General features: G+C 44.0%; 1 protein-coding gene across 1 annotated transcript in view; it reads left to right on the top strand.

The window, feature by feature from the left end:
* Nucleotides 1-18,068, top strand: part of LOC308112666 (tetratricopeptide repeat protein 28-like) — a 113,472-nt gene extending 95,404 nt beyond the window's left edge. The window contains exons 10-23 of the mRNA XM_080468361.1: nucleotides 2,228-2,357; nucleotides 2,463-2,681; nucleotides 5,034-5,193; nucleotides 7,537-7,677; nucleotides 10,983-11,127; nucleotides 11,306-11,485; nucleotides 11,656-12,200; nucleotides 12,413-12,660; nucleotides 12,764-12,888; nucleotides 12,977-13,208; nucleotides 13,753-13,829; nucleotides 15,240-15,369; nucleotides 15,494-15,601; nucleotides 15,731-18,068. Coding sequence (XP_080324487.1) covers nucleotides 2,228-2,357; nucleotides 2,463-2,681; nucleotides 5,034-5,193; nucleotides 7,537-7,677; nucleotides 10,983-11,127; nucleotides 11,306-11,485; nucleotides 11,656-12,200; nucleotides 12,413-12,660; nucleotides 12,764-12,888; nucleotides 12,977-13,208; nucleotides 13,753-13,829; nucleotides 15,240-15,369; nucleotides 15,494-15,601; nucleotides 15,731-17,343 — 4,053 coding nt within the window. The 3' untranslated portion in view covers nucleotides 17,344-18,068. The remainder of the gene's footprint in view (nucleotides 1-2,227; nucleotides 2,358-2,462; nucleotides 2,682-5,033; nucleotides 5,194-7,536; nucleotides 7,678-10,982; nucleotides 11,128-11,305; nucleotides 11,486-11,655; nucleotides 12,201-12,412; nucleotides 12,661-12,763; nucleotides 12,889-12,976; nucleotides 13,209-13,752; nucleotides 13,830-15,239; nucleotides 15,370-15,493; nucleotides 15,602-15,730) is intronic.
* The last annotated feature ends 917 nt before the right edge of the window (nucleotides 18,069-18,985 follow it).

The raw sequence follows: 18,985 nt of genomic DNA, 5'->3' as shown, positions 1-18,985 counted from the left end.
GACCCATGTAGCTTTTTGTTTTTTTAGTTTCATCATCATCCTTTTCAGAAAAGTAATATTGTCTGTTAACAATTATCCGTAACAAGAGCCGGGAAAAGAAGAGCGAACAGAGGTGGTCACTAAAGCAGAGTGACTGAGGGAGAGGCTTCGGGCTCATGAGTCGTATCCAGGAATTTGTGTTCAATTAAAGCCAAATATTATTCTAACAAGCCAGTCCTGCATATTTTCCTCCACATGTTTACTTTCCAGTTTAACGCTTTAACTTAAGACCTTGATAGTTTGAGTTAGTGTTGTGTTATCCTTTCAACTAGCCTTGCTTCAGTGCTATCAAATAATCAGAGCTATGTTGAAAGGCTTTTTATTTTTGCCGGCCAGCTTAGAGCTCCCATGGTGAAATGGTGGTGGGAAAGGACATTGTGGTCCTCAGAGTATAGATGAAATGGGTATTCATGAGTTGGCCTTTTGCTAGAAATGACCTTGGCCAATACCCCGACCCACTCTATCCTGCAATTGTGAAGGATTGCATCAGATTTATGAAGCATCCGTAGGTGTAGATTGAAAGTGTTTGACCTCATGTTCCTCATTCGATGTATATTCAAAACCAATTGGAGTTGAGCACCTCAGCTGTGATCCCAGTGTTCACCCTGACACTCAGATTGACGTGTCCAGATTCTAATCAGCTGTTTGAACAGTATTTGCTCCCTCCGAGAGGAGCTCACATTCATATCTCAGCACACCTAAATCAATATATTTGTGCCTGCTTAAATATCTACCGTAGATTAAGCCTTTCCCTCTGATAACATCTGCCACAGAGGTTGCGTTCCCCTGGGAGGTTATTTTCTTAAAAAAAAAATAAAAAATCATTAGAGGTATGTTTGTATCAATCTGTGCCACGTTAGTGATTCAGTGTGACATTGACATTCACTTAATGTGTCAGATCAAAGCTGTTGTTTGTGTCGGTAAAACAAGAGAGGACTGTTTGAATGCTCCGCAAGGGAAGAAAGCAGCAGATTATACCGACGTTTCTGCGGCTGCAGCACATTCGGGATCGTTTCCTTTTCATCAGGAGGGGTCAGGCCAGAAGAAAGGCGCTCTGAGGAATTAGTTTCACTCCTAAAAGGATGTTCACAAGCCTAACAGATTAAACTAGCACTGCAGCAATCAGCCCACAGCCCCTATCAGCAAAATCAGCCTGAGACTAGCAGCTCTGTCTAGTAGCACTAATGCAGCAGAACTCACAGATTCTCTGCTGATCTCCACTCTCCCTCTTCACTCCCTCTGACACACTTTTCTGCATGACCTTGGGATATGCCAGGCAAGCTACATTGTATGCATATGGTATGTGTGAGCCCCGAAGAAATGTACACACTCTTTTCTCTTTCTCCAGTCAAAGCCACTGTGCTGATACAAATCATTTAATCCATGCAGGCAGCCTTTTCTCCACTGCAGCTTTGTGTTTTGTATGAACTGTGGTCAAGCAGTGTGAGTGTTTTACCCTCTCTGCTAGGCATGGACACCTGGAGAGTGGCTCTATAGCAGTCCCAGTCTTCCTGCAGGGCTGCTATAGGTGCAGAAATAGGAAATCAATAAAAGCTCCCATGAATCAGCACTCCTGGCTGGTTCTCCTTGGCCACTGTGCAACACCGGCTGCTGCCCCACCTCACCATTGTCTCTCTCCTTCCCTCAATCTAATGTCTGGCTCTAAATGGAAATGTCCACTAACACAGGCAGGTCTATTGAATTCACAAAGCTTTTATTTCCTTTGGATGCCATCTGTCCAAAATGCCCAGGTAAAGCTTTAGCTGCTCATTGCTCTGCACTACTTCCAGGCAAATTAGAGCTGAAGAGAGGTTTAGTGGTGTTTGATGATGGTTCACTAAACTACAGTACAGAGCTTTCCTTTGGCCAGAGAGAAGCAGAAGTGAAAGGGCTGGTTATGAATGACCTGTGAGGAGAAATGCTACCATCTAGTGGTCAAGGCTGCCCTTTTTTCTTCGCAAGGGATCTTTATATGTATCAGCAGGTGAACATCTTTATCCAAAATGTCTTTCCTAAGGTCAAATGAGTAGTGACATTGGAGCATGATTTGAATTTTGAATACATTTTTTATCCAAGGCAGTTTTCTTACCATCTCTTTGGAGTACCTAAAGCCTTTCAGTGACGAGAGCCTTCATGTTTTACACCTCACACATTAATTAAAAACATCAATGCTGTCACTTTTCCTCAGCTCTACCGGGCATCTGCACTGTTTGAGACCATTCGCCATGAAGCCCAGCACAGCACAGACTACAAACTTTCTCTTTTCGACCTGCAAACATCCTGCTACCAGGCTCTCCAAAGGGTCCTTGTCAGCCTAGGTTTGTCTTCATCTTATATGCTTGAATCCCGAACTGCTTGGTCCTTTATCTTTCAATGGTGACAAAAAAATAAATAAAATGATTCCGAGCTTCTAAACACTGCAGGTCACCACGATGAGGCGCTGGCGGTGGCAGAGCGGGGTCGTACACGAGCTTTTGCTGATCTGCTGGTGGAGAGGCAGACGGGCCAGCAGGACTCGGACCCATACACCCCGGTGACGGTGGAGCACATATTGGACACGGTCAACAGCCAGAGGGCCTTGGTGCTTTATTTCTCCATGGCTGCAGGTTACCTGTACAGCTGGCTGCTGGCTCCAGGAGCAGGTAGGATGTGACTCTTTGCTTGGTGTATTGCACAAACACTGAAGTCTTCTCATGACTCTTGTTATTGTTATGCCACACATTCTCTTTTCTTTTCACTGTCACTCGTTTACTTTTTTCTCTCATTCTAAGGGCTCATATCATGCAAAATTCACTTTCTAATGGTTTTCCAACAGTAATATCCGTCGCCATACCTGGAATGATGCGTCAAAAGTGAAGAAAGTCTGTTCTCTCTCTCTCCCTGGCTTGTTTAATTTTTTAAAAAGTGTGTTGCTCCAACGAGCCAATCAGAAATCAAACCTTATATACTTTAGTGTCATTGGGGGTTTAACCAATCTCAATCAAGGTAGGCCCTCCCTTTGACCCTCCCACAATTAGGCAGCTCTGCTCTGGCACATGGCACCACCAGAGGAAGTACTTCCTCCACTTCCCAATATTGGCTTGTGGGGGCGGAGCTAGTCCAGCTCACACAGACACAGCAGATTCTGAATGCAGCTCATATGATCTAATATTCAAATGGCTGAAAATTAAGCTGGAAAAGCTGGATTCGGGGCAATAAGCTTGGAAAACAATGTTTTTGGACCAATGAGACCATGTGGAATTGTTGAGAAGCTGAATGATATGATTCCTTTAAATGCATGCCACTCTGTGTGAAATGTTGAACTTGTATTTTTCACATTTTCTTTGAGAAAGTTGATGCAGTTTAAAAAAATCAAAACTATATTCATGAAATACAAAGAAACTGTAATTCTGTGATGAATACAAACTACTTAAGCAATCAAAAACTCATATTTGTTATTTCTTTAATGGATGCAACATTCTTGTACTTACAAAGCACAACAGCTTCCCATTTGAAATGCACACACACACACACACACACACACACACACACACACACACACACACACACACACACACACACACACACACACACACACACACACACACACACACACACACACACACACACACACACACACTTACGTGCTTGTTCAAATCAAAGCAGATAAAAGGCCTAGAGGCGAGAGCCTTGTTTGGAGCTGCAGGGGTAAAAAGACCAGCTTTAACACCAAGCGACAGTGCCACCTGCCACTGCACTGGCCGGATTTGCCCCCCTGCCTCGCTTTTCACCCCAGAGGGCATCTGCCAATGAACCATGCTAATTGATTGTGACACAGATAGTGACACGGCCAAACAACACTGGCAACATCTTCACACACGTCAGTAGGAAGTCACTGCTGTTACAGCAAGTAGAAACATTTCTGTCTCTTTTCCTCCTGTTTCATTTCTTTGTCTTTTCTTGCTTTCACTTTATTTTTGTGCGACTTACCAGCAGGTGTATTTCCAGAAGTTGGTCTCGTCTGTTTTGGAATTGTGTAACCCCAATTCAGGCAGAGAGAATAAGGTGCAGCCAATTTGTACGACTCGTGAAATTCCTGTTTCACGGTGAGAATAAGCAAGGCTGCGGGTGAACTCCGGTTCATGCCACCGTACTTCACCCGCTGTTGTTATTTGTACTTTGGCTCCTTTTTGTTCTCCGCCATAAAAGAAGAGGAAATGAGAGCCGTGACCCATGTCCCATGCTACAAGTCCTGAACATTTGATCAAATCTAGCTCCCGGGCAATCAGATGAACTTGACCCCCCCTCCCCAGCACTCGTCATAAGGAGGGGAGCAACACCATGGAGACGAGTGCTGATCTTCAAAGCACTGAATATTGCCCCGGGCTAAGAGGGAGCCACTTGCTCACTAATCGCCTGTCTGTCACTTCCTGGCATTCCCTGGCATCCAGCTGGCACACTAACATGGCCAGCTCTAAAGAGTCTGCAGTAAATAAAAAAGGGCTACTAAAGATATAATTACTTCACCAGTCTACATTTTGTGGTGTTTTATCACACCTATGCATGCCTAATTAGATGCATTCAAATGCCTTCAATGCAACATGTATGTGTACTACACCCACCCACAAACACATGCACTCACACAGAGCGTGCACTCCTCTTCCCTGTGTGCTTTTTCCTTCCCTGTTATGATGGTCTTGCTTGAAACTTAGTCAAGCACTCGTGGCAGGCGGCAGATGGCACAGGCAGCCTACTCTTATCTTTTATTGAACATTATTTGTTTTATTCATTTTGCTTCACAGATGCGCTGCTGCATGTGGCTTTACTCGCAGCCTCCGAATTGAATTGATTCAGTAGTGTCGCTCTTCTGAGTGAGAAACAAAAGCATAATAAAGAAAGAAAGTGGAGAATGCTTTTTTTTTTTTTTTTTTTTTTTTTTTTCCCTTATTGGATCTTAAATTCATAAACACCTGAGGGCCGCCATTTATTTTAGCCTGCCCTTTTTCTCTCCACAGGCATCCTGAAATTTCATGAAGTGTACCTGGGCGAGGGAGTGTCGGATGGAGGGTCGGACTTCCAGGAGGGAAGCATAAGTGGAGTGGTCAGTGGCTCGTCGCTGGAGCAGCACATTGCCAGTGCCCGGGAGGCTCTTGGAGTGGAGTCTTATTACAGCAGGTGAGGTGTTTAGAGCAGTCTGAATCAATTTAAGGTCTTTTGCATGACTCCTTCTCTTCCTCTTACGTAACATAATCAAGCGAAAGCATCAACTGAAACCTATAATTCCAGTGATACAAATAGTGTCCTGGGGTTTAGTGAAGCAAGCCAGTAAGTTGAAGTCATTCTGAGTGTGAGCACATGGCAGATTATTTTACTTCTGATCCTCTTAATGATTTTTTATTTTCTTTATAGTCAAGAAAATCCACTTGTATATAAATGGTGGTGGTCAAAATGTTAGAAACACCTCCCCATGTAGTGCAGTCCAGCTCAAGACCCCAGCACAACTTCAAACAATGAGCTTATTGTTAAACTGAAACATTTTATGATTGTTTCAAGCAAAACTGAGCAGTGTGACTTCTGTGAAGAAAGATCATGTGGCAGAGCTGCTGTAGGGGATTCTGTCATCTCAGTAGTGTTATATTCTGACCCTGAAGTCAAACACTTCATTATGCTTCACATGTCTGCCTGTTTCAACTGATCTCCATACTTTATGCAACTACGGGTTGCAAGGCAGTGGAGCCACATTCCAGCTGAACGGGTGAAGGCAGTCCATCAGACATACAGTCGCACACACTCACAATTACAATTAAGGTTCACAAATTCGCCTCAATGGAAATTGTACCTGAAAAAAAAAAGAGAGAAACTCATGCTTTCAGAGGGAGAACATGCAAAGTCTGCACAGAAAGGCTCCCATGTGTCTGGTTTCTGCACCGTGACAGACCATACTGACTCTTTTCTGAAGATAATCTTTGTAAACCCATCAGAAGGAAGTAATTGGAAGTGAAAGTGGTGAAAGAACAATATTATTCACAATCAATAATGCTGCCCAAACAACAACAAAACAAAGTCTGTTATCCCCGAAGCACAGAATATAGAAAGGTTACTTTATCATTCTGAGTCTGTGTGTAAAGGAGTGTTATTCTGCCCCATTGCATCTTGTGATGACAGGCCTGGACTACCTGCCCAAAGTGCTCCACTCTCTCCCTTGTGGGAGTAAATGAGATGGAATAATGGTCCTTTGGATAGCTACATGTAGATGTTGAGTCCACCCAACGAACAGCAATCCTTATAAGTAAAGGAACGGGGGGGGGGGGGGGGGGGGGGGGGGGGGTTCTTACTGAGGACACAAAGAAGAATGAGTTAAAGATTTAGGTGGTGGTAAAATCAATGGAGCTAAAGTCAAAAAAAGCAGGTGCTGGTGAATTTAGACCTCGGAAACAACAGGGGATGCATGGAAAAAGTGTTGAGCTACTTTGAAAGTAAAAAAAAAAAAAAATGACCCACTGACATCCGCCGTGCTTCACTTCGTTTGACGCCGGCCTCGTTTTTCTAGTTGGCGTTTGATCCATCGTGCCCAGCTGGTCTGCCCAGTGCCAGTCTCCGCCACCCCAGCAGCCTGGCCCTCCTGCCCCATTACTAGCTCATTTACTACTCCAATGGGAAGTTGCATACACGCCACTGCGCCTGGATGGGCACAATATGGCACCACTTACCAAGCCATTCATTCTCCAGCGCAGACAGAAAGGGAGGCAGCACTCTGAATTGAGTGGAGACACAAAATGAATGGGATGGAGAAAAATGAGGCGAGCATATGTGTGTATGAAAGAAATTATGAGAGAGGAAGAGAGAGCAGCGTGGGCTGCTTTCGTGACAGTAGAAATCTGTGTGCCATATGGAATCTCTTCAGTTTTTTCAAAATTGCATTGTATTCTGCATCCAACACTTCCCCAGATTAGCTTTGTCAGTATACACATCCCCAGCAGAGTGAATCACAAATTGGCCATGGACTCTTGAGGACTTTGAAAGTCCTTATATGTTGCGGTAATGGAAGGAAGAGTGTAAAATGAGGAGAGATCCCATGGTGGTCCTGAGAGGTCCCAAGTTCACACTCAGCCAGAGTGAGAACAAGAAGCTGACATCCTGTTAGTGGTACACTATGTAGTTGAATAAGAGCAGCGGTTCAGGCATGAAAGGGAGAAATGGTGGGGAAAGTCGTGGCGCGGAGCGTTGACTCCCCAAAGACTGGATCAGCATTACCAGCATTATAATGAAAGGATTTAGCTCTGCTTACTATCAGGGTGTTGGCTTCAGTCTGAGAAATTAGGCCAAGTGTGTGTGGGTTGACTAGTGTGTATTTTTACCGTATCAAGCCTTTGTGTGTGTGTGTCTGTATGTATAAAGTTGATTTATCTGCAGAATAACAATGGAAGTCTGTGTACTGTCTGCTGCACTCAAGCGGTGTTTTCTTGCCAACGTTTCTGTGTCTGTTGATGTCTCTCACTCGATCTCGTTCTCTTGCAGGGGATGTTCGAGCAGCGAGACAGAGAGCGAGGCGGGAGATTTGTTGGACCAGCAATTTGAAGAGCTCAACAACAAGCTGAACTCGGTTACCGATCCAACAGGCTTTTTGCGCATGGTGTCCAGAAACAACCTCTTCAACAGGTACCGGACTATTGGGCAGCACCTTGTTGTTGTTACCCCCCCCTTTTTTTTTTTTCACAACAAAGAAGATTAAAATATCTGCGTGGGCATTTTAGCTCATCTGTGAAAGAACCCCCCCCCCCCCCCCCCCCCCCCCCCCGCCATTGTTTAGCCAGTGCAGAGGCAGCATGTGAATCCTCCTTATTAAACAGACTGAGTAGAGCCAAGCTGCTAAAGCCCTTATCAACTGTCTTCTCCAATGGTGTCGTGTGTGTGTGTGTGTGTGTGTGTGTGTGTGTGTGTGTGTGTGTGTGTGTGTGTGTGTGTGTGTGTGTGTGTGTGTGTGTGTGTGTGTGTGTGTGTGTGTGTGTGTGTGTGTGTGTGTGTGTGTGTGTGTGTGTGTGTGTGTGTGTGTGTGTGTGTGTGTGTGTGTGTGTGTACACGGCTTGGCAGAAACAGACACCGAGACCAATGTGGCTTTAAGATGTTTGCCCTGTCTGTGTTTGTGGTGGAGATTTAGGAGATTTCACCGAGCCTGCCTGTGGCTTGTTCAGAGTATTATGTATTGACACAATGCAAAGTATTCATTTACATTGAGCTGATTGGTAATGTATACCAATGGAGGATGTGGATGTGTGTGCGGTTGTGTGTCTGGGTCATATTTCCCTGTCCTCGTCCACAGTTGAGCTACTCTTTGATGAGAGGGTAATTCCAGCTTTAATTGAGTCTCGGTGCTCATTAAGCCCCTTTAATGGGCTGCCGGTAATAATCCGCTCATTCTTTTGGGCCTCAAAAATCTCTGAATTATAAAGCTCCTCATGCTTAGGAGCCTGTCATCTATCACAATAGTAAAGCAAGGGAAAATGGAGAAAACCTCATTGTCATTTCAAGTCATACATTTTGAGTTTCAGATATTGCACATTTATTGTACGTGCTTTCCAAGAGATCTCTTTCATCTCACTTTTCCTGGCATTTTTCCTATTAAATATATGATGTGTGCTATTAGTATTACTTTTTCTATTCATTATTTTTATAAAGGCATAGAGAATAGTATATATAAACATTTCTTTATAATTAGGGAGACTTAAAATTAAATTAATATTACAATCACAATGTAATCACAATGCCCTTATAAAATAGTATATAGGTTAATTGAATCATGTTCCAAGTTCCATATAGGTGCAGGAACAAAACAGTCAGCATGAAATGAGTTGTTAATTGCAGTGTTTAAACGCTGGGATGTAATTTTCACCCTGGAAGGATTACTATGGGAAGGTGATAATGAAAATCTTTTTGTATCTAATCCCTTCAGTGTTCAACTGAATACGTTTCTGAGTGCTTTGAATAATGTCGCCGTAGATGAAGCTGTCAGTAAAGGGACATGATAAAACATAAATCCTGGTTCCAAGCGTTTCGGGGGGGCACTCAGCTGAGCTGGTGTTTACGCGACAGTTGCTTGGTCGGTATGAAAAGCGTGGATTTGAAAGAAAGAGTGTGACTTGTTTACTGTTCGGAACCCACTTGAAGACTATCATTTCACTGCAGACCAAACGAGGCAGCCGCTGAATGCAATCTTCACCCTCAGCATCACCGCTCAGTCTTTTCTTTTCGCCGCTTCCTTCTACACTTGACACTTACCTTCTCTCGGCTTATCCCTCGCCTCCTCTCATTCTTCCTGTCAGGCTAACAAACGATTGTTTTGCTTTCCCAAGGAGGCTCATGCCAAAGCTTGAGAGAGAGAGAGAGACAGAGGAAGAGAGAGAGTGTTGGGAGGCTGGAGTACAGCCAGTGGCCTGGGGCTACCAGAAGGGCAGGATAGATGTCTGTTGGCTAAGGTCCGGAGGAGATTTTGGCTGGCGGAACAGATGGAGAGTAGTGACAAGTGCAGCCATAAAACCTGGCCCTGCAGGGCCAAGCAAAAGGCTTCTAGCCCTATCGCCACCATTAGTACACTTCTCAGTATGCTGGGTGTCTTTGCCTGAGCTGAGTGCTGTCACTTACTCCTGTCACAATACAGACACATCCTCAAAGACACTCAACTGTGACCTTATTTAGCAGTGTTTCAAAATAAATAAAAAAAACACTGCCAAACAAAGCAGTGAGAACTATTCCAAAGACCCCAGTTTTGTACAGAGAAAAATTCTCTATTCTCATCCTGTTGTGATTCTGCCAAGATGATCAATCCCACTTCGGCTCTGTGAGCTTAAGACAATTCAATACTGCCACCCAGTGGAGCATTTTATATTGACATAGTAATCTCAGTGGAACTCTGGGAGACTGTGTGTACATTGAAACTTTAATAACCTGCTGTCATGGATCTTACCTTGATTCAACTCACATTTTGACAGCAAGTATTTGAAAGAAAAACATGGAACTTCACAAACAGCCGCATCGGCTCACTCTTTTTGACTTTCAGCTAAACACACAACCAGATGTGACACAATGGATTGCAGCATGTGGTTCATTTTGAAAAGTGTGATTTTTGAACAGAAAAACCTGGCCAGAACAATAATAATAATAATAATAATAATAATAATAATAATAACTATTTATAGAACTTTTAAGAACAGTTATTACAGAAAGTGCTATTCAGAAAAAAAACCACAAACAAAAAAGTCAGGCGAGAATTCTGGTTAGCATCTCACCTCATAGCAATAAAGGTTGGAGTCCAGATTAGGCTTGAGAGCCATTCAGTTTGGAGTTTGCATGTACTTATGTGGATTTTCTTCGACTCCGGTTTGCTCCCACAGTCCAAAAACATCCATTTGAAGCTAATTGGTGATTTTGGTGATTGGTGTGTGTTTGCCCTGTGATGGATTGATGCTGTCCAGGGTGCTACCAGCCTTCATATATAGTCGCATGTTGAATAATTCCAGCGCCTTCAGTTGGATAAAGTGATGGTAAAAATGGGTGGTTGAATGTTGTGCTTTATTTACACATCGTATCAAAAAATGGTATTATTCTATACCATGGAACAGGGCCAATATATTGTATTTTGCTGGTAAAATTCATCATAATATAATTTTTAGATCTTGAGTCATCAATCAAAATCACATTATGAAATACTGCAATGTTAAAAAAAAAAAAAGTCAATATCACATTAAAATTTTTTAAATAAAATGCAACACGGATCTGTTTTTTGTTCTGCTTGGAAGCAATACAATACAATTTGCGATATTTAGCCTCTGTGTGCAAACTGAAAAGATTTAATCAGTCTAAACTTAAGGAAAGGCTTCCGGTTTGTCTGTCATTGTTAAAAAAAACAACAACATTTCAAGACAGTGACAGGGAAGATTCGTCTAACACAACCTCTGTTCTGTGTGCAGGAGTTGTCAGAGTATGACCAGCTTGTTCAGTAACACCATGTCTCCTGCCAAAGATGGCAACTCTTCCCTGTCTCGCCGCTCCAGTAACCTCGGAAAACCTCCACTCCGGGCACTTTATGATTTGCTCATTGCACCTATGGAGGGGGTGAGTATTACCTCCACGGGTCATTGCCTGCAGATACAGGTAGCTGTGTGAAGGGAAGATCAAGATAAGAGAGGATGTATTTGGGTGGAATATAAAATCAGAAGCACAACATCAAAATGTATTCTTTTTTTCTGTGTGTGTGTGTGTTTTTTTTTCTCACTAATCTTTTATCTGACAGGGCTTGATGCACTCCAGCGGGCCTGTCGGCAGACACAGACAACTGGTTATGGTGCTGGAGGGAGAACTTTACCTCATTCCCTTTGCACTGCTAAAAGGAAGTTCCTCTAATGAATACCTCTATGAGCGCTTCAGCCTCATTGCGGTGCCATCTATTCAAGGCCTTGGATCCAATACAAAGGTTTTAATTTCATACTTATATTACTTACTATGTGGTGCTATACTTATGCTTAAATGTTTTTTTAAAAACAGAGGAGTTTTACAACAGAAATTGTGCTTTTTTTTTTTTTTTAGGATTGTATGAATCTGGTAAATAACTGAATCTTATAATAAGTGTCTGTGTCCTCTTAGGCTCATTCTCGGCGTCCGGGGCCTGCTCCCTGTGGTGGCGTCTCTATGGCAGCAGTGGTCGGGAATCCCAGATTGCCCTCGCCGGTGATGGACCGCTGGCTATGGGGACCTATGCCTTCTGCTGAGGAGGAAGCCCTGATGGTTGCTGAGCTATTGGGATGCCAACCCCTGGCTGGTTCTTCTGCCACTAAGGAGAGGGTGATGAGTGCCCTCACACAAGCAGAGTGTGCCCACTTCGCCACTCACATTTCCTGGAAATTAGCAGCTCTGGTGCTCACCCCAAATCTCGAGGGTGTGCCCGGAGGGGCCAGTGCCAACGTGGGAGTGGGAACGGTGGGCAGAGGTGCAGGCAGCAGGAGAGGCAGCAGTGGTCGGGGCAGAAAGGGCTCCATTGGTAGCGGCTACACCATTCCAGAATCCCTCCATATGCAGGACGACAGCAGTGACGTGGAGAGTATCTGTGACAGCCCGCCTCTTCAGGAGTTCCTGCTTACAGCTGCAGACATATTGGATCTGAGGTTGCCGGTCAAGCTGGTGGTGCTTGGGTAGGAAAACTAATTCTAAAGCACTGAATTCATTATTTTACCAAATGATAATTGGTAATGATAATAGTTAGAATCTAATGAGGCACATTATAAAGTAGCATTCAAGGACGACATATTGTCACCAATGACAACGTGATATTATTGACTCATTAAATACTACACATCTTTGAAATGATGTTGTGCAAGTACTGTATGTGTTTTCTTGGTTACAGGTCATACCAGGAGTCCAGCAGCAAGGTGACAGCAGATGGTGTTGTGGGACTGACCAGAGCCTTCCTGGCTGCCGGGGCTCAGTGTGTTCTTGTGTCCTTGTGGCCTGTACCTGTTGCTGCCTCCAAAGTTTTTGTCCACGCCTTCTACACTGCCCTGCTCAATGGGACCAAGGCCAGTGCGGCACTAGCCGACGCCATGAAGACTGTACAGAGCAGCAAGCAGTATTCACACCCCTCCAACTGGGCAGGTTAGAGATGTCATCATCATTTATAATATAAATATACATCACAAAAAAAAAAAAAGATAGTCTTACAATAAAACTCCTTTTATTTTGTTGGTTTCCTCTCCAGGGTACATGCTGATTGGCAACGATGTGAAGCTGAACAGCCCTTCCTCTCTGATCGGCCAAGCTTTGGCTGAGATTCTGCAGTATCCAGATCGAGCTCGTGATGCACTGAGAGTTTTACTCCACCTGGTGGGACACGCGCGATTACTAACTGTACAAACTACCACAAACCACCGACACACAGACTACTAATGCTGCACCGCCGTGCTCTTTGCAGGTGGAGAAGTCTCTTCAGAGGATACAGAACGGCCAGCGTAACTCCATGTACACGTCGCAGCAGAGCGTGGAGAATAAAGTGGGAGGTGTCCCTGGCTGGCAGGCTCTGCTAACAGCTGTGGGCTTCCGACTTGACTCTGCAGGCCCTGGCATTCCTGCTGCTGTCTTCTTTCCCACTGCTGACCCCGGAGACAGGTTGCAACAGTGCAGCACTACTTTACAGTCTCTACTGGGTATGTACTACATGGTACTAGCATTGATGTTTTCGTTCTTTCTTTTTCATATTGTCAACGCAGAACGTGTGTAATATTTTGCCTTCAAGTGTAAAAAAAAAATAAAAACTTGATAGTAAAACATGAATTCACTCTATACATTACCGTTCCCACCTTCCACTTTTACAACTACCAGTTCTCCTATGTACCCTTGTGTGGCGCGGTTTTCTCACTGAGCTTGTCAGTTTGGTTTTCACAGTTGTCTTGGAGGATTTGAGACACTTTCAGTGGGATTTAGGCTGTCTCAGTTGCTTTCTGTCTCTTCATGTAATTCCAGACTTACTATAGAGATCAGGGCTCTGTGGTGGTTGTGAAGTCTTACAAGATTCCTCTTGGTGTCACTGAATACACGTCTTCATGTGCTTTGCCAAAGAGCAGCTAATGCGTCTAAATCGTTCAATCATGTTACGCCATTCCCTGTATTACTGCCCATTTTAGGATTGTGTGGATTGTGGCTTGTAAATGAATAATGAAAACCTTTCTTTGATGCCATGCCGTCCCTCAGGTCTCCCACCACCATCTCTTCAGGCTTTGTGCAAACTCATCACGGCTTCTGAAGCAGGAGAGCAGCTCATCAACCGGGTAGGCCCCTGCAGCTCTGATCAAACGCTGCGTCATATTTTTTTACCGCTTTTGCACCGGTTCCAAATTGGTCCTTGGCTCAAATTACAATGCAATTGCTGTTATTTAGTGGGAAGAACTATTGAGGCAGCCTCCCACTTTCTCAGAAACTCGCATGCCTGCAGGGATTTATCATTGCATAACTTATTTGTGTCAGCTGCACACTACTCACTAATGCACTGGTAACTGCAGCTTGCAGCTTAGGCTGAAATGAGACGCTGCATTGAAATAACGAGCCTCGCTCCAAGTCCAAAGTCTTGACGACAATCTGAAGTCTGTTTTCTTTCACTGAAACCGGTGACACCATAGAAATAATCTTTCTACCTTAGGTTTATCCCTTCTCGTGTGTAACGAGTGGATGTCACATGTTTACAGTGAAATACCTTTCAGTTACTTATTGGCAGTTCCTGTCACCTCATACTACAAACATGCTGCTCAACGCACAGCACAAGAAGCCACTGTTTGCCAATAATGTGTTAAAACCTAACATCATGTGTTGCTTTTTGTTTCCTCCTTATTGAACTGAACCTTTGAAACCTTTGTGAATGGCCTGTGTGCATGCAATTAAAAGCATTTTTTCTCTCTCCTGCTCCTAACGTGTGGTCTGAAGGCTGTTAAAAATATGGTGGCAATGGTAAGTTTGCTTTCCCCTACATGCATTTCATTCTATTCTAACATTCATTTTCCTTCATTTTTCACGAGCTATGCTGCTGTTTGAAATCACAACCTTCTGGTTTAAAAGCTCCATGTTGAATTTGTTGGGGGGGGGGGGGTTGTTGTTTTGATGCTGTCTCGTGGTTACCTACATAGAGTATACACTGAGCAGACTTTGCTGTCGTGTAACTACAGTTCCCACAGCTAGTTTCTGCAGTCAGATCTTGGGGGATTGAGGAGGTATTTAAGGATTTACAGCAAAAAAATGGTCAGAGGAATGTTTCAGTTTGGTAGAAGGGATAAAACTGTGATGTAAAAAAAACCCTCTAATAATATCGTTGGGGCATTTCTTATATTTTCTACACTGTTATGCCGACAAAGGTGTCTCTGTTCTAAGCCGAGTAATCCCCAAACAAACCTGGCGAGTGTGCTCCCAGGCCACTTGTAAGCCCCCATAAACCTCCAACCCATTTAGTTCAGCTGCCTAGCATTTGTTTATTGAAGCATACTGCTGTAACATCTTAAGAAACAGATACAAACTCCAACGATGCCGTTTTATATGTGAATTTAATAATGAAATTAATCTTACGACGAAGAACTCTACATTTGGTTTATTTTAGATTTTGACAGAAAATAAATTGTCTGATCGCTCACATGTAGTTGAAGCATCTCCAGTGAAATCAAACTTCTGTGTTCTTTTTTTTTTTGTTCCTCCAGCTCCACCAGGTGCTAGTCCAACTCCAAACAGGAGAGAAAGAACAGGATTTCTCCCTCCTACCCATTCAGGTGTCCATCAGTGTGCAGCTATGGAGACTACCTGGATGCCATGAATTTCTTGCTGCTCTTGGTGCGTCAGCTGTCAGAAACTCCTGTCACATCTTACTTCCGCTTCAGCCTGCCCTTTATCACAAAGCAAATAGTTTGAATTCGGAAATGTATTTTAATATAAATGTCCTTTTGTCTGTGGTCAGGGTTTGATTTATGTGAGGTGGGCCAAGAAGAAGTGGTGCTGAAAACAGGCAAACTAGCAAACCGCCGCACCTTGCACTTTGCTCTCCAGTCATTGCTGGCACTGTTTGGTGAGTAAATTCATGCTCGTTCTATCATCTCTGTTTTTGACTTAGTCTTGATTTTATTGACTACATGTAGAAGAGACCAAAAATGGGCATTTAATAAAACTTTTCTTTTCACTGGTCTTTTCTTTTTAGACTCCACAGAACTGCCCAAGCGCCTGAGCCTGGACAGCTCGTCTTCCCTCGAGTCTCTGGCTTCAGCCCAGTCAGTGTCCAATCCCCTGCCGATGGGATATTCAAGCCTTCCATTCTCGCCTCCTTGCCTGGACAATCAAGCATCAGATGCCATCTCTGTCTATAGCCTGAGCTCTGTTGCTTCTTCCATGAGCTTTGCTTCCAAGTCAGACTGTGATTTTCTCAGTCACCGGCAGCGCGGTGGCGTCACAGCACACTATTCCATTCACAAACACCCGCATGTTCCCCGCAGTCGCTCCTCTCCTCATGGGGCAGCTGCTGCCGTGGCAGGAGCGCGAGGCGACGAGGAGGAATACGAGGGCTTTTCTATTATCAGCAGCGAGCCCCTGGGAAGTCACTGTGATTCTCTGCCTTTGCCACCAGGTCATGGCCAACGGCACCACCGTGGCGGCAGAGGAGTTGTTGGTGGATCTACTGCAGGAGCAGGGAGAGGCTACACTGTGTCAGTATCATCAAGGGGAAGCGTCAGCACCCCTACCTCGCCTGTCAAGACATCCTTAGTGCCCAGTCCGAACTCACCGTTCCAGAAGGTGGGTAAGGTGAGCAGCTCAGATACAGGTGAATCTGACCAGTCCAGCACCGAGACTGACAGCACTGTCAAGTCTCAGGAAGAGAAAACCGCCCCGCTAGATCCTCAGGAATTGGCCCAGAAGATTTTGGAGGAGACTCAGAGCCATTTGCGGGCTGTGGGTAGTCTTCAGCGGGCTGGGGCAGAGGGTGGGGCGGCCGGAGGAACGTCAGCTCGGAGCAGTGCGTTTCGCTCCTCTGAAACCAGTGCATTCAGCCGTCCAAACAGCAGCGCCAGTGGCCGTGCTCAGTCTTCTCCAAGACCCAAACCTCCATCCCGTACCTCGTCGCTGCAGAAGATAAGCTCCGGCTACAACAGTCCTGCAGTCTCTGATTCCTCCCAAAAGGAGGACAGCCACCCCTCGCCCACTCTTGACAGCCATGCACAGTTCAAATTAAAGTACCCAAGCTCCCCATACAGTGGCCACATCTCTCGTTCACCGAGTAATGTATCTCCAAGTTCAGGCCACCAGTCCCCAGCCGGTAGCGCTCCGTCCCCTGCTCTCTCGTACTCCTCCACAGGCTCTGCCTGCTCCACGTCGGCTGATACCCCGGACTTAGACCGGCTGAGAAGAGGGGTCATTGACGAAAAGGTCCAAGCTATCCACAATCTGAAGACCTTTTGGGCTAATGCTGCAGCCCAGCAACAGCAACATCTAGGTCCTGTCAGAGGTGTCCACGGCGCTCCTGGACCACTTGCCTCGGCCAGTCGAGATGTACTGAGCCTTCTGAACCTCTCCCCACGCCGCTGCTCCCCTAGTGATACCCAAGACAGCCTGGAGCTGCGGGAGCTAGGGCTGCAGTCACTGGATAAGGGTAGCAAGAACTCTTCCAATGGACATCACTGTTCCAACCCCAGAAAAGTGGCCCCATCACCTACTATCTCCACAAGCAGCAGCCCTGGTGCTCGTTCTATCCGACTACCTGCTGGCAACGGATACAAGTTCCTGTCGCCCGGAAGGTTTTTCCCTTCTTCTAAATGCTGAGACATTTGAAATGGCCCTATGCTTTTGTCTATCAGTTACTATCCTGTGTGCTGGAGGAGTACAGGACTTTTTGAGGACCAATGATGGTCCACCAAGCTTGACCCACAGTGAGAAGGATTCCTTTGATTAGTGAGTGTGATCCCGCAGAGACATATGGATACTTCAGAGAGTGTCTTGTCTTTGTGCCCCTAACACTGTAAATGGCAATGAGAAATACTCAACGACCTGATACTGTGTTTGTGTGTAACTGTGTGTCAGGTAAATGTAAATGCCATTTGATATTTTTTTTTTCCCCAAAAAAACTTTGCTGTTTGTGTGGACCAAGATGCAACAGCTCTGACTGATTTCTTCCATTCTATTTTTGGTTTTAAATTTAATGGTTATTGTTATTATTGTTTGTTATTGTTATTAATATTATATTAATTATTATGTTTTTGTAAATTAATTCCAGTGTTTCACAATCAGTATTAAGCGTTTTATATAATTAAAAAGTGAACAAACCTGTACCATGTAAAGATGGATAGAGTGGGGGAAAAAAAGATTTAATATTTTTTATTGAAATCAAAAGGCACTTTGCCTGATTTCTTTGTGAATTGAGTGTCTGCTCTCAAGCATGGATTCTCTTGCTATTCAATGTTAAGTACCATGTATGACTTTTTAGCCCATGATTTTTTGAGAATTCACATGAAGGTTTCATGACAACCATCTGTCATTTATCAGTAAACTGTTTCAATAAAAAAAAACATCATGTTTGCTTTCTTGTATTCCTGATTGGATATTATTCTGCTCGATGACAACAAATATTCATATAGATACATACAGATGAAAATAAAGAAACAACAAAGAATATTTTAATATCGTGTTGAGCCCAAGTCCAGAACACATGATTTGGACAGACTCTGTTCTGCTTATAGGATGAACACTCTCCTTCTAAAACATTCAATAATTTGATGTTTATAAATGGAGGTAGAATCGAACAGGTAGGTATGACTCCAGAATACTTCAGCTGTGATCAGATTTTGATTGATTGAAAGCATTGACATCACTTTCAGGTTCAAACTCTCTTCTACATTGTGGATGGCGGGATCGTCTTTCCGGAAGAGAGCACGCCAGTCTAAATAAAAGTACATTATAAAGATGATGAGTCACAAGAAAGTATAATGCATAATCTATTTTTTAATACATAGAATCAGATTGTCTTTGGAAACATTATTGCATCACTACAGGAAACTGACCTCATTTCCTATGAAAGTGTTTGTGTTGGGAGAACATGTAGCTATCGTCCCATGATTCTAAGATTGTAATCTCATTCAGAAAAACTCAGTTTTCACATGGGTAGGATTAGGCTGAGAAACACTCAGATATAAAACTTCATCACTACGTTAATTTCAGCAGCTTCGATGCTAACATTTTCTTTACTGTTTGATTGAGGGGTTTGTGTATTGGTTTTAATTAATCACCATTTTTTAATATGCTTTTTATATAAGAATAACAGTACTTTTACTCCCAGGTCTGCTCTTGAAACCAGGGACATTGAATCCTGACTCAGGAGGGCACTGTCCTGTGTGTTTTAAACAGCTCCTGCACACTTGAATTATCACCAAACTCTACAGAGAACCTGGTAAGAAACCACTTGGTACAA

This window comes from Lipophrys pholis (genome assembly GCF_963383615.2).
Source record: "Lipophrys pholis genome assembly, chromosome: 7".
Classification (NCBI taxonomy): Eukaryota; Metazoa; Chordata; class Actinopteri; order Blenniiformes; family Blenniidae; genus Lipophrys; species Lipophrys pholis.
The sequence above is the reverse complement of the archived record's forward strand: the minus strand, read 5'-3'. Positions and strand labels throughout refer to the sequence as shown.